Genomic DNA, 16,304 nt, shown 5'->3' with positions numbered 1-16,304 from the left:
CGGATGGATGGATGGATTTTCAAAATAAGTTACCAAAGCTCTTCCTGGCTGAATCAGTCTGAAAAGGGGCAGAACAAAATATTTAGAAAAATCAATTTCTCAAAATTGTGAATCAATTTAGAATCACAATAAATAAGAATTATGAATCGGATGTAAAACAAGTTTTTTGCAGCGCCCCTGATATTGTCATATTATTTTATGGCAATAGTATTACCTCATTGTTTATATGATTACTACCTTTTTATATACTAGTTTTTAAATGTTACTCAGCTGCTGAGTGTGTGAAATTACCATGTGTTCGTTAAGAAACTGGAACATGAAAAGTTTCGGTATAGCTCGGCTGGTAGAGTTGCCGTGCCAGCAACTTGAGGGTTGCAGGTTCGATCCCCGCTTCCACCATCCTAGTCACTGCCGTTGTGTCCTTGGGCAAGCCACTTTACCCACCTGTTCCCAGTGCCACCCACACTGGTTTAAATGTAACTTAGATATTGGGTTTCACTATGTAAAGCGCTTTGAGTCACTAGAGAAAAAGCGCTATATAAATATAATTCACTTCACATCAATTATTGTTAGGGACCGAATGTCCCTTTGGGACAGAGGACCCTATTGTATTTGTAATTCTTCTTATTTTTGATATTATCATTATTAAAATGACCAATAAAAGAACTAAACATGTTCTTTTATGCACATTCTTCCTTTTTTGCTGAAAATATACGGATAGATAAACCGTACCCTTTAATAAATGTCTCTCTCTCTAGCTCGCGACAAATATGGCTTGGCCTCTCTCTGAAACGCTTTGCTTCCTCTTTACTTTGGTCCCGTTCCCAGAATCACATTGCCTGCTGCAGAATAACAAAGCGTTCTAATAATATAATAAAAAAACTGACAACTTTTAGCACTCCTTCTGACACATGAGGGAGATGCAGCATATAAAAACATCAGGTTGGTAATGTCGTGAGTAGAGCCAAGTGGTAGAGCCAACAGATGTTTTTCCCCTCATCTAATTAAAAACCCATCAGTCAGAATCAGCCTCATCATTAGCCCCTACAGAGATATTAACTTCCTCGTTAGACAGGGATTGCATTTGCCATGAGGGTCCAGGTCTATGTTGAAAGGATGCTGGTTTATTTCACAGCAGGTATGTGGACCATGACTATGTTTTATGTCCACAGGTGAAACTGGAGGAAGCCTTGACGATGGCAACCGATTTCCACAACTCTCTGCAGGATTTCATCAACTGGCTGACCCAGGCAGAGCAGACGCTCAACATGGTGACGCCTGCCTCGCTCATTCTGGAAACCATCCTGTTTCAAATTGATGAACATAAGGTAGTAAATACATTTAATTAAATGCAGTTAGAACTATTTTCTGTGTATGTTGAAGAGGTTCATTTAGCCTACTGACGTGTATTTATAAATGGTTGATTTATATAGGCGAGCCTATATAAATCAACCATTTATAAACATTTTGTGTGTGTTCTTGCTGAATGCTATTGTATAAATCAGGGGTCCCCAACCTTTTTTCCACCAGGGACCGGTTTAATAGATGCATTATTTTCACGGATCAGCTTTCTACATGTGGCAGATAAAAACAGCAAAAAATTAGCTTTTGGCTGGAATCTAAAAGTTAAGTCGGAGAAAATGTGGTAGTTTATAAATTAACTAGATGAGGCAATTCCCTTTTCCGGGCCAGAACCATGGACTCGGACTTGGAGGTGCTGAAAAGGGTGGAGTGCCATCTCCGGGTTGGGGAGGAGACCCTGCCCCAAGTGGAGGAGTTCAAGTACCTAGGAGTCTTGTTCACGAGTGGGGGAAGAGTGGATCGTGAGATCGACAGGCGGATCGGTGCGGCGTCTTCAGTAATGCGGACGTTGTATCGATCCGTTGTGGTGAAGAAGGAGCTGAGCCGGAAGGCAACGCTCTCAATTTACCGGTCGATCTACGTTCCCATCCTCACCCATGGTCATGAGCTTTGGGTCATGACCGAAAGGATAAGATCACGGGTACAAGCGGCCGAAATGAGTTTCCTCCGCCGTGTGGCCGGGCTCTCCCTTAGAGATAGGGTGAGAAGCTCTGCCATCCGGGAGGAACTCAAAGTAAAGCCGCTGCTCCTCCACATCGAGAGGAGCCAGATGAGGTGGTTCGGGAATCTGGTCAGGATGCCACCCGAACGCCTCCCTAGGGAGGTGTTAGGGCACATCCAGCTGGTAGGAGGCCACAGGGAAGACTCAGGACACGTTGGGAAGACTATGTCTCCCGGCTGGCCTGGGAACGCCTCGGGATCCCCCGGGAAGAGCTAGACGAAGTGGCTGGGGAGAGGGAAGTCTGGGCTTCCCTGCTTAGGCTGATGCCCCCGCGACCCGACCTCGGATAAGCGGAAGATGATGGATGGATGGATGGCATTTATACACATTTTGTGTGTGTTCTTGCTGAATGCTATTGTATAAGTCAGGGGTCCCCAACCTTTTTTCCACCAGGGACCGGTTTAATAGATGCATTATTTTCACGGATCAGCTTTCTACATGTGGCAGATAAAAACAGCAAAAAATTAGCTTTTGGCTACAATCTAAAAGTTAATTCGGAGAAAATGCGGTAGTTTATAAATTAACTAGATGAGACAATTCCTGAAGGAATTGCATGTGAGTGATCCAGTGCTGACAGAAGGAAGTATGAATGTTGGAATGTTTTGAATGTTGAAGCTTGTAAATTTCCAGGAAAACCAGAATTTGGTTTGGAACTTGGGAAAGACTTAGTTTGAATGTCCAGGATGAGTGGAATATGTTGAAGGGGGAATGGTTTGAATTGGTAAAAAAATGTTGGAATTGTGGAAGTGTGAAAAATGGATAATTCATTTGGAATGGGGAAAATGTCCCAAGAAACTGAGAATTGTTGGAAATCTGGGAATTTTTTTTACAGTTTTTGAAAGGGAACACACAATTCTTGAACAGGCTGAATATTTTGGAGTTGGAATGGTTTGAGTGGGAGTTTGAAAAATGTATCATTCTTTTTAATGGGAATTTCATGGAAATTTGGGGATTTCGGGAAAAGAGTGAATTTTTTTAAAAATGCAAAAAAAATTGAATGTTCTGAATGAGTTGAAATGGTTGGTGTTGTAATTTTTCAAATTGGTCGTGAAATGTTGAAGTAGTAACATTTTTAATTGTGAAATGGTACTAAGGAATTCCTGGGATTTCGGGAAAACCGGGAATTTTTCCAGTTCAAAAAACAACATTGTTTTTTGTCCTGATTAAGAGGAATGTTTTGAAGGTGGAAAGGGTGAAATGGGTTGAAAAATGTGGAAGGAGTAGTTGCAGGAAAAACGGGTCAAAAAAGGGTTTGAAAAATTTTAAATTTTGAACTTGAAAAAATTCTAGTTTCACTGTCCAGGAGGTGTGGAATATGTTGAAGGTGTAATGGTTTTAATCGGTTGAAAAATGTGGAAATGGCGGAAGTTTGAAAAATGTCCAATTAATTTTGAACAGGAAAAATGTCCCGGAAAACCTGAAACTCTGGGAAATCTGGGAATTTATATAAAGAAAACCCGCAATTGCAATGGTTTGAATCGGATGAAAAAAGTGGAAGGTAGAGCACGCCAAAATCTGGAGAAGAAAAAGAAGAAGTTGAATAAAAAATAAGAGCATTTTGGTGTAAAAAAACATATTAATTGTGTGAATGCTTTGGAGCATTCACACAATTAATGTTGCTGTGCGGCCCGGTAGCAAATGTGTCACGGACCGGCTCCGGTCCCCGGTGGTTGGGGACCACTGGTAGAAATTATAATTTCACTAATTCACCCACTAATACAGTCTTGTCTCTTGTCTCACGTCTTCAGATGTTTGTGACTGAGGTCAACTCCCACAGGGATCACATCATCGAGCTGGACAAGTCAGGCACTCATTTGAAGTACTTCAGCCAGAAACAGGATGTGGTCCTGATTAAGAACCTGCTGCTCAGCGTGCAAGGCCGCTGGGAGAAGCTGGTGCAGCGCTCTGTGGAGCGAGGGCGTGTGCTCGACGACGCCAGGAAGAGAGCCAAACAGGTACTTGCAGTCACTCCAGGTCACATGGGTGTGTTCATGTTTGTTATGGACACACATGATTCTGGTGGATTTTACTTGCGTCAGGATAATTACTTCAATGGGATTTGTTTATACCTGTCACTTTTTCATATCAACATATGGGACATTTTGGACTATTTTAAATGAGGGAGCAAATGTATTGTACTAATACTAAAACAAATAATGATAGAAAAGTGTGGATCAGTAAGAAATTCTATATTTTCAGATACCAATTTCGTCCTTATAATGCATGAAAAATATCCCTCAAAACACCATCTGTGGTAAAAAAAAAATGTTTTAAAAATTGTTGTAATTATATTTTATGTACAGTACTGCAGTACCTCAATTTACGAGCTTAATTTGTTCTGTGACGGAGTTCTTAACTCAAAACACCACAATCAACATTTTCCAGTGAAATTAATTAACATACATTTTATCTGGGCTTGCTCCCCTCCGAAAAACAGTACCAGTTTGTTATCATATCTGAGTTATTGTGTAGTAATATGGGGAAATAATTACAAATGCGCGCTTAATTCACTAGCGGTGTTACAAAAATGATCATTAGAATAATACATAATGTTGGATACAGAAAACATACAAACACTTTATTCATCAAATCCAAAATATTACAATTCAATGACTTGGTATATTTGGAAACAGCTAAAATTATTTGCAAATGAAACTATAACCTGCTACCCAAGAAAGTACATCAATTAAGAAAAGAGAAAAAAATATGACTTTGGAGAACAAAAATAACTAAATTTAAAACACTTGTATAGAATGGATTAAGCAAATAACAATGTACTAATATGATCCAGTTCAAGAGGCTATTCAACCCGCAAGTGTTTACAAAGTACAAGGAAGAAGAAATTTGATAAACATCTTGATCTTGATTTAAAGTAGTTATAAGTCTCATCTGTGATTCGTGGTACAATTTGACGATAAGGAATGAATACATGTGTAACGGGCTCCTGCCGTCGTCGTGCGGGTTCTACGAACCATCAAGGAAAGACATTGCAGAGCCGGTTTGACTCATGTTTATTTTTTTCTAACAACACAAGCTTTGTCTTCGGGTCGGGACGCTTTTCAGCTCCTTCTCTCCTGCTCGCTCCTCGCTCGCTTTTAGCCGGCCGCGTCGTCGCTGTCTTCGTCTGCGGCTCGCTCTCTGTTGCTCTTCGTTCGTCGTTGCAGGCTCTCCAACTCCTTCTGCCACGATCCCTCCTCCTTCTCCCCTTTTATACAGCCAGAGGAGATAAGATGATTGTGTGACGGTGTGCGAGCCACGCACCTGATCACGCTCGTAACGTCGCTCCCGGCATGCCCCGCCTCTCTGCTCAGCCGCATTCTCCGCCCCCTTTCCGCCATCTTGGGCAGGGCTTCAGTTTGCCCCGCCCCGCCATCGGCCCGTCGGCTCCGCCTCTCCACAACATGTATTGGAAGTTGTTATGAAGTCGAAAGGAGTAGGATTGAATAAGCTGTGCTTCATCCAACTCCTTTTTGGAAATGTTGTAATGACAAATTAAAATGTGTAATATCTGATGTAACATGCTGACATTGATAACGTTTAAAATAAACAAAAACAGGTAAGATATATTGTATACAAACAATACAATAGAACGCATTACGAACAACTCAATTAGTTTTATGAATTCATTTAATAATAATGTACAGTATCCAGGGTTTCCCACACATTAATTTATTTGTGGCGGCCCGCCACGAAAGAATTACGGCCGCCACAAATAAATAAAAAATAAATAAATACATTTAAAAAACGTTGTTGGGTTTTTTTTTTTTCGGCTTTTGACTCGCTCGACAGCTCATAAAAGCAATGGGACTCTGTCTGTGAATGGAGCTTGTAGTTACATATTATATAAATATGTAAATATTATATAAATATGTATATAAATATGTACATAAAGTGTTGTAATTATATTCCAACTCCACGTTCTTCTTGGTCATGCGCCGCCCGACCACACCACCACAAATAGATGTCTGACCTGTGGGAAACACTGGTATCTACCGTGGAGAGTGGATTTTATCTCCTTCCAGCTGCTTCTCCGTCCAACACAACATCAGCAGTTTTTCAATATTATCATTGAAAAATGCCCACCGTTTAGTTAATATTTTGATGCCTTTGGCTGGCGTTATTGACTCATTCTCCTTCAGAATTTCTTTTTTTTTTATTTCAATGAATATCATCAGCTTCTTGTTCTCAGCAATGTCCTTTACACTCACTTTCTTCCTTCCCATGCTTTGAAAAACAACGTTATGTCCATCTCTAGCTAATCTAGCTAAGCCCAGATGTTTTGGTTGGATCTTACGGGATTCTCTGTGACACCAGTGTCTGTAATGTTTGAGAGTTATTTCAGTTTTCATTCTTTGTGCTCGAAAGGCTGATCTTGTCATTTTGTACTCTATTTACAGACTTTCCAAGAAGTATGGTTCTAACTGTGCTCTTCTTCTTTGTTCTTCATCAGTTCCATGACAACTGGAATAAACTGGTGGAATGGTTGGACGAATCTGAGAAGACGCTGGACTCTGAGGTGGAAATCGCCAACGAACCAGACAAAATCAAGAAACAGCTGTCACAACACAAGGTACGCAGGAAGGCTGTTAGTCTTTTATTGGTATAGAAAAAAAATCAATATTCAGACATGTAAATAATGACGCAGCTGTTTAACAAACCAAAATTGTGTGTGCTTTGACTCAGAATGAATGAGGGGTGGGAACGCACAAAAACCCCCCACAAATAAAAAGCCTATTCAGATGAATTACAGTATAGTGCATACATTAGTCATGCTTTTGATTGCATCGCAGGCTACCTAATCCTCTCTGCAGTTGTGTGAGGGCAGATTGTGTTAATCCTGTCATAATACCGGGATAGAGCAATGTATTTGGGCTGGCCATGCTTTGGGATACTTTTAATCTCTTTGGAGCCGTGGCTCTTGAGTTTTGACCCACTTTGTGTTTCCCATGCAGAATGCCATGTTCCTTGTCAGAATACACACACACACACACACACACACACACACACACACACACACACACACACACACACACACACACAGATTATGATACCGTAGGTTTTGAGATGCAGTTTGTATTAAAGAAGGAAATCCTCTCCGTAGCCCCGCTTTAACCCGAAGCATGTATAGTTACTTAACAGGCTAGATAGATAGCCATAAAATTGAAAAAATACCTGAAATTGTTTTCTTTCTCAGTATTGATTTTCTCATTTACAGGAGTTCCAGAAGGCTTTGGGCAGTAAGCACTCAGTGTATGACACCACCACACGAACTGGTCGAGCACTCAAGGACAAAACCTCGCTTCACGATGATAATCAGAAACTGGACGACATGCTGAGCGAGCTGAGAGACAAATGGGACACTGTTTGTGGCAAGTCCATAGAGAGGTAAGGATCAGGTTTCTCTTCTTTCACTTCTCATTCATTTATTGTTGCACCTCTTCCATTTGTAGTAGGGTTGTCCTGATACCAATATTTTGGTATTGGTGCCAAAATGTATTTCAATACCTTGGTGACCACAAAAGATTTCCCTATTGGCTTCATTTTAACACTAAATCTTACAAACCCCGTTTCCATATGAGTTGGGAAATTGTGTTAGATGTAAATATAAACGGAATACAATGATTTGCAAATCCTTTTCAACCCATATTCAATTGAATGCACTACAAAGACAAGATATTTGATGTTCAAACTCATAAATAATAAATAATAAATAATTAACTTAGAATTTCATGGCTGCAACACGTGCCAAAGTAGTTGGGAAAGGGCATGTTCACCACTGTGTTCCATCACCTTTTCTTTTAACAACACTCCATAAACGTTTGGGAACTGAGGAAACTAATTGTTGAAGCTTTGAAAGTGGAATTCTTTCCCATTCTTGTTTTATGTAGAGCTTCAGTCGTTCAACAGTCCGGGGTCTCCGCTGTTGTATTTTACGCTTCATAATGCACCACACATTTTCGATGGGAGACAGGTCTGGACTGCAGGCAGGCCAGGAAAGTACCCGCACTCTTTTTTTACGAAGCCGCGCTGTTAACACTGGTCTTGCTGAAATAAGCAGGGGCGTCCATCATAACGTTGCTTGGATGACAACATATGTTGCTCCAAAACCTGTATGGACCATTCAGCATTAATGGTGCCTTCACAGATGTGTAAGTTACCCATGCCTTGGGCACTAATACACCCCCATACCATCACAGATGCTGGCTTTTGAACTTTGCGCCTATACCAATCCGAATGGTTATTTTCCTCTTTGTTCTGGAGGACACCACGTCCTCTGTTTCCAAATATAATTGGAATTGTGGACTCGTCAGACCACAGAACACGTTTCCACTTTGCATCAGTCCATCTTAGGTGAGCTCGGGCCCAGCCAAGCCGGCGGCGTTTCAGGATATTGTTGATAAATGAGTTTGGCTTTGCATAGTAGAGTTTTAACTTGCACTTACAGATGTAGCGACCAACTGTAGTAGTAGTTTTATGAAGTGTTCCTGAGCCCATGTGGTGATATTCTTTACACACTGATGTCGTTTTTGATACATTAGCGCCTGAGGGATCAAAAGTCCGTAACATCATCAGTTGCGTGCAGTGATTTCTCCAGATTCTCTGAACTTTTTGATGATTTTACGGACCGTAGATGGTAAAATCCCTAAATTCCTTTGCAATAGCTCGTTGAGAAATGTTGTTCTAAAACTGTTTGACAATTTGCTTACAGAGTGGTGAACCTCACCCCATCCTTGTTTGTGAATTACTTAGTGTTGCATGTAAGCTGCTTTTATACCCAATCATGGCACCCAACTGGTCCCAATTAGCCTGCACACATGTGGGATGTTCCGTATAAGTGTTTGATGAGCATTCCTCAACTTTATCAGTATGTATTGCCACTTTTCCCAACTTCTTTGTCATGTGTTGCTGGCATCAAATTCGAAAGTTAATGATTATTTGCAAAATATTTATCAGTTTGAACATCAAATATGTTGTCTTTGTAGCATATTCAACTGAATATGGGTTGAAAAGGATTTGCAAATCATTGTATTCTGTTTATATTTACATTTAACACAATTTCCCAACTCATGGAAACGGGGTTTGTAAAATACATTAAACATGTGTTTCTTACTACACTCAATTTTAGAAGAATCAAATAAAAATTAAAAGGCATTAATAAACATGTTGGGCCTTTCTTATTGGACTCAAAAACATTTGACAATTTTATATATTACAAATACCCTATCATAAGCTCTAGAATTAGGTTAGAAAAAATAAGAAATTTTGATTGACATTGTATTAAAAGCTTCATGATTTATGGTTACCACTTCTGGTCTGTACCTTCAGACAAATAAAAGTAGTAAATACTAAAAACAATACAATGGTTGAGTCTACAAAGATAACACATTTAGCAAGTAAAACATGAATTGTTAAAATAAGACACAAATTGTAGGAATTTTGTTACAAAATTCAGTCATCTCACTTGCATTAGTTTACACTACGTGGGCGGTTTTGACAGTGTTAATAATTGGCAACAAGCCAACCAGCTGTGTTCGCGTCTGTCTGCGTATCTATACGTGCACAACTACTTTAGCTGTTGCTCTTTAAACTACTTGTGCAGGTGTAGATCAGTATTTTTCAAAGGCCGTATAGCATCGTTTTTAATTCATTGGTACTGTGGTACTTTATTGGTACCGGTATACCGTAAAACCCTAATTTGTAGTTTCAGTTTCAGCTCCGATTTATCGCACAACTTGGTGCAGTGTTGATAATAAGGTGCATGTTCCTGCAGGCAAAATAAGCTGGAAGAGGCGCTACTGTTCTCCGGCCAGTTCACAGATGCCCTGCAGGCTCTCATTGACTGGCTCTACAGAGTGGAGCCTCAGCTGGCTGAGGACCAGCCGGTTCACGGTGACATCGACCTGATTCTGAACCTGATAGACAACCACAAGGTCTGAACTTCTGCTCAATAATGTGTCTGTTTTTTATAAATGTTCCATCTCAAAATGTGAATTTGCATGTGTCACACTTGGAAAGCAAAGGTAACTTAAGCCGTAATGTAGAAGGCGGACCATTAAACAGGCTTGGTATTGTAATTTCATTGCATTGAAGGTCTATGTCAGTGGTGTCCAGAGTATGACCCGGAGCCTATTTGCGGCTAGCAGCTTCTTTTTTTTTTAATATTCAAAAAGAGTTTAATAGTACTGTACATTTTTGTTTTTAAACATAAAAAGTGGAATAAAAGAGAAAGCAAGTGTAATTTAACAAGGAAAAGTTGAAATGTTGACGCCAAAGCTAAGCCATTTTTCCTTTGATCTTTCAGTCTGCTGCCCTCAGTGGAAAGAGTTTGGTCGTCCCTTGTCAAAGTGTTTTATTCATCCAGGTCGTGTGAAAAACAGATGCTTTTATGTTCCAATAGCACTTTGTCAAGCACAAAAGCATCACAACAAATGGCTTTTTGTTGCACCAGCACAGACTCCGTTGAAATACAAGTTGTATGTGCGCCTTTATGTAACAGCAAAGACAAATGTGTGTGTCTAAGGGTTGGTTGGTTGGGTGCAAACAATATATAGGAAAATAACATGATCAAATTTCTCAAATTTTCTTTGCGTTTCCACATTTTAACCGTGTCTCACCATCACTGATGATCCCCCGCAGGGTTTCCAGAAGGAGCTGGGAAAGAGGACCGTGAGCGTCCAGGCCCTCAAACGCTCGGCACGGGATCTGATCGACAGCAGTCACGATGACTCCTCCTGGATCAAAGCCCAGATGCAGGAGCTGAGCACCCGCTGGGAGACGGTGTGCAACCTCTCAGTGTCCAAGCAGGCACGTCTGGAGCAGGCCCTGTGCCAGGCCGAGGAGTTTCACTCCACGGTTCACATCCTGCTGGAGTGGTTGGCTGAAGCTGAGCAGAGTTTGCGTTTCCATGGCAGCCTGCCCGATGACGAGGATGCGCTGCGTGCACTGATTGACCAGCACAAGGCAAGCCATTCTGATTTATTTCACTTAAAGGTGACACATTAGCAATTTCTCTGTTTTTTATTGTGCAAGCAAGTCAACTGGTGACCCCGGCGGCCAAATCCAGCCTGAAAATGACACATATCGGCCCCCCGTTCAGTTTGTGCAATTAAAAGTGTTGCAGCAAATTAGTAAAAATATTATAGAGTGCTCCGACATGAACCACTGTTAACACATTGGCAGGTCCTTGCGTTTACATTTTAACCTTATTATTAACATTTTTACCTTATTATTATAAAGTAATTAGTTAGCTGTTACTGTGTCAAGGCTGTGTTCGTTAATTTTGTTAATTTAAGGCCTACTGAAATGAGATTTTCTTATTCAAACAGGGATAGCAGGTCCATTCTATGTGTCATACTTTATCATTTCGCGATATTGCCATATTTTTGTTGAAAGGATTCAGTAGAGAACATTGACGATAAAGTTTGCAACTTTTGGTCGCTAATAAAAAAGCCCTGCCTTTACCGTAAGTAGCAGACGATGACGTCACCGGTGTGAGGGCTGCTCACATCCTCACATTGTTTATAATGTGAGTCTCCAGCATCAAGAGCTATTTGGACCGAAAAAGCGACAATTTCCCCATTAATTTGAGCGAGGATGAAAGATTCGTGGATGGGGATATTGATAGTGAAGGACTAGAAAAAAGAAAAAAACTGAAAATAAAGTTTAAAAAAAAAAGGCGATTGCATTGGAAGCGATTCAGTTGTTTTTAGACACATTTACTAGGATAATTCTGGGAAATCCCTTATCTTTCTATTGTGTTGCTAGTGTTTTAGTGAGTTAAATAGTACCTGATAGTCGGAGGGGTGTGTCCACGGGTGTGTTGACGCCAGTCTCAGAGGGAAGTCACGGCAACTGCATGGACGGCGCAAGCTCCACTGATCTCTGGTAAGAGGCGACTTTTTACCACAATTTTCTCACCGAAACCTGCCGGGTGACAAGTGGTCGGGAACCATGTTCGCTTGACTGCTCTGATCCATAGTAAAGCTTCACCTTCGGTAATTTCAAACAAGGAAACACAGTGTGTTTGTGTGGCTAAAGGCTAAAGCTTCCCACCTCCATCTTTCTACTTTGACTTCAACATTATTAATCGAACAAATTGCAAAAGATTCAGCTACACAGATATCCAAAATACTGTGTAATTGCGCGATGAAAAGAGACGACTTTTAGCCGCAGGTGGTGCTGCGCTAATATGTCCCCTCCAACCATTAACGTCACAAACACGCGTCATCATACGCGTCATCATTCCACGACGTTTTCGACAGGAAACTCCGCAGGAAATTTTAAATTGGAATTTAGTAAACTAAAAAGGCCATATTGGCATGTGTTGCAATGTTAATATTTCATCATTGATATATAAACTATCAGATTGTGTGGTCGGTAGTAGTGGTTTTCAATAGGCCTTTAACTTTAGGGAGAGATGGAGCCTGTACCGCTGACTTTTCTGTTTGAAACTACTCATCAGCTACTTAAGAGAGGCACTTTCAAGCTGAGGAGTAGCTAAATAGACACATCGAGCGGGCAGCAGAAAGGAGCTATTGCTAGCTGCTGTGCTAAGTCGCTAAAAGAACTGAACAACATAAACAGACGAGATTAGTGATAAAGTTGCTACAAAGAGCAAATTGGTATATGTGTAAATAAAGCTGAAGTCACTCACCAAAAGCCGAATGCCTTGCATCACTCCGTAGTCGAGAAGTCGGCACAGGAGCTGCCATATTATTTTGAAAAGTTTGTTGTTTTGCGTAGTTGTGCGTCAGACATGCTTAGTAAACACGCTAGGAGCGGCGTTGAGCCAAAGGTAATGTCTTATGCTGCACCCCTTCGGCGCACAGAAGAGAAAACGACCATAACAAAGGCACATTAAAAGTTACTGGTGTTGTGGTATTGACTCAATTTCTAAAATATACCGGTATTTACTGTAACACCGCCCAGCACTATTGTGATTTATGTAACTAAGGTGTTGCTGTTGCTTGATTACTTCAGATGGACGGCGTGGCGCGGCTGGGAGAGTGGCCGTGCCAGCAACCTGAGGGTTCCTGGTTCGATCTCCACCTTCTACTAACCTCGTCACGTCGGTTCTGTCCTTGAGCAAGACACTTCACTCTTGCTCCTGATGGGTCATAGTTAGGGCCTTTTAGGGCAGCTCCCGCAAATTTGTGTGTGAATGGGTGAATGTGAAAATAGTGTCAAAGCACTTTGAGTACCTTGAAGGTAGAAAAGCGCTATTCAAGTGTAACCCACTAGATGCAGTTAGTAGGTATAGTCAGTAGTTATTTATTTAAGTTCTTTAATTATACCGGTGGTGTTCCGCAAGGATCCATTTTAGGTCCTCTCTTTTTCATCATTTGGGCTATTCAACTTGTGGCCTGAGAGGTTAGTTAAAAAAAAACTCGGGAGGAACTGAGATTTTTGCAGCAGATTCCTAAAAACACAAGAGTGCTTTCATAGAGATGATCTTTGACTAGCTTTTTTGCAGAAGGTCCTTAAAAACAGTATTGCTGCATGTCTACTGTAACACTGGTTCTCTGGAATAGAAAAGACTAATAGTGAATGGAGAAGTCCTTAGCTCTAGGAATGTGCGCCCCAAAACATTTTAGTTGAATATCCCTGGCTGAGAGGGTCTAGAGAAGCCCTATTCAACTTGCCCACTCAAGCTTTTCATTCGGCCCGCCATTAAAACATTAAAACTCAAGTTTATTATGTATGCAGTACTCTTGCCACCCCGCAGGGGGCAAAAGTGAGGCATATGTCTCACAGTGAAACAGCACTGGGGTGAGTAGAAGACCACTCATTCAACCCTGGAAAAAAAAACTAAAATAAATTGCAAAACTTGGACTTTTAACAATGGCTGGACAACAAAGTATAAATGTTTCACCCCAAGCAAGTGCTCGAGTCATTAATTTCTGGCGGACGTTTTAAGCGAAGGACACCTTGTACCAGACAAGCAGCAACAATGGTAAGAATCCCAGCATGTCAGCTTTATCATGGAACTTGGTCAAACATTTGTAAGTAGAAATAATTAGTGCATAAATATATTTAGTTTGTATTGTATTGAAATTGCTGACTCTGTGATATATTTTGTTTTTGTGTTTTTTTGTCTGAGAGTAACAATTATCCATCCCATCATTTAAAGGCCTACTGAAACCCACTACTACCGACCACGCAGTCTGATAGTTTATATATCAATGATGAAATATTAACATTGCAACACATGCCAATACGGCCGGTTTAGTTTACTAAATTGCAATTTAAAATTTCCCGTGAAGTGTCGTGTTGAAAATGTCGAGTTATGATGACGCGTGCGTTTGACGTCACCGGTTGTAGCGGACATTATTTTCCAGCCCGATCCAAGCTATAAGTAGTCTGCTTTAATCGCATAATTACACAGTATTTTGGACATCTGTGTTGCTGAATCCTTTGCAATTTGTTCAATTAATAATGGAGAACTCAAAGTAGAAAGATGGAGGTGGGAAACGGTGTATTGCAGCTGCCTTTAGCATCACAAACACAGCCGGTGTTTCCTTATTTAAAATTCCCGAAGGTGAAGCTTTACCATGGAACAGAGTGGTCAAGCGAACATGGATCCCGACCACATGTCAACCGGCAGGTTTTGGTGAGAAAATTGTGGTGATAGGTCAGCTCTTACCGTAGACATCAGCGGAGCTTGCGTCCTGCTGCAGCTGCGTGGCTTCCCTCAGAGACACTGGCGGTCACCACACCCCTCTGACTTTCAGGTACTATATAATCTCACTAAAACACTAGTAACACAATAGGCAGATAAGGGATTTTCCAGAAATATCCTAGTAAATGTGTCTAACAACATCTGAATCGCTCTAGCTGCTGGTGGCTATGATTGTAATCAATGTGAGGATGTGAGGAGCTCTACAACCACTGACGTCACGCGCACATCGTCTGCTACTTCTGGTACAAGCAAGGCTTTTTTATTAGCGACCAAAAGTTGCGAACTTTAGCGTCGATATTTTCTACTAAATCCTTTCAGCAAAAATATGGCAATATCGCGAAATGATCAAGTGTGACTCATAGAATGGACCTGGTATCCCCATTTAAATAAGAAAATCTCATTTCAGTATGCCTTTAACCTCGTTTAATACATGTAGTGCTAAATTTGACCAGTAGAGGGTGACAATGCTAATAGTAATAAGTCACCTATAATGAATGGCTTGTGAATCTTGTGTAATTTCTACATGTGTAAACATTTGTAGTTGTGTGAATATATTAACACTAAACCTTCTATTTTATTTGTGTAAAATACACAATGGACATTAGTCATGTAAACAACACAATGGACGTTAGGCTGTTATGTTTATTTTATATCTATATTTTCATTCTTGAAAACCTAAATGAAGCAAGAAGTGTAAAAAAATAAAACCAAAGAAGGAAACTAATTCAAAAGAAAAAACATCAATCTAAAACTACAGCTTCTTTTTCTTCATATTGTTAACTAACTGCACACGCTTCAAACGAGTAGCGAGGCCAGAATAATGAATTTATTGACAGTGCAGTGTGAACGCTTATGTGTTTACTTTGCAATTAAGTAAACGCTGTCTCAAATAAATATAATCTGCGGAGGCACTTTCTGACAAAACATCCACATTTCGATGTTCGACCCCTAAGGTCTTGGGCTGTTGAAACTGCAGCCCTCTTCATGATGTAGTTGAATAGCCCTGGTTGAGTCCTGACAGAAATGGCTAATAATATACTGTTTTGTCCTTTTGTACCTAAGAAGTGATATAATGACATATGACAGTCTTTTCATCCAACAGCTCTGCTTAGCTTTTGGATTTTCTATGGCATTAGTTGTTACAGTGGGGCAAAAAAGTATTTAGTCAGCCACCGATTGTGCAAGTTCTCCCACTTAAAATGATGACAGAGGTCTGTAATTTCCATCATTGGTACACTTCAACTGTGAGGGACAGAAAGTGAAAACAAATATCCAGGAATTCACTTTGTAGGAATTTTAAAGACTTTATTTGTAAATTATGGTGGAAAATAAGTATTTGGTCAACCATTCAAAGCTCTCACTGATGGAAGGAGGTTTTGGCTCAAAATCTCATGATACATGACCCCATTTATCTTTCCTTAACACGGATCAATCGTCCTGTCCCCTTAGCAGAAAAACAGCCCCAAAGCATGATGTTTCCACCCCCATGCTTCACAGTAGGTATGGTGTTCTTGGGATGCAACTCAGTATTCTTCTTCCTCC

At 40.6% G+C, this 16,304-nt stretch overlaps 1 protein-coding gene across 19 annotated transcripts in view; it reads left to right on the top strand.

The window, feature by feature from the left end:
• dst (dystonin) overlaps positions 1-16,304 on the top strand; it is a 299,316-nt gene that overhangs the window by 256,749 nt on the left and 26,263 nt on the right. For all 19 annotated transcript variants that reach the window (XM_061910351.1, XM_061910348.1, XM_061910367.1 and 16 more), the window contains 6 exons: positions 1,173-1,328; positions 3,832-4,038; positions 6,534-6,653; positions 7,299-7,468; positions 9,855-10,014; positions 10,721-11,044. In XM_061910351.1, coding sequence (XP_061766335.1) covers positions 1,173-1,328; positions 3,832-4,038; positions 6,534-6,653; positions 7,299-7,468; positions 9,855-10,014; positions 10,721-11,044 — 1,137 coding nt within the window. The remainder of the gene's footprint in view (positions 1-1,172; positions 1,329-3,831; positions 4,039-6,533; positions 6,654-7,298; positions 7,469-9,854; positions 10,015-10,720; positions 11,045-16,304) is intronic.

The sequence above is a fragment of the Nerophis ophidion genome, linkage group LG09 (genome assembly GCF_033978795.1).
Source record: "Nerophis ophidion isolate RoL-2023_Sa linkage group LG09, RoL_Noph_v1.0, whole genome shotgun sequence".
Classification (NCBI taxonomy): domain Eukaryota; kingdom Metazoa; phylum Chordata; class Actinopteri; order Syngnathiformes; family Syngnathidae; genus Nerophis; species Nerophis ophidion.
Note: the sequence above shows the minus strand (reverse complement) of the source record. Positions and strands in the feature narration are given on the sequence as shown.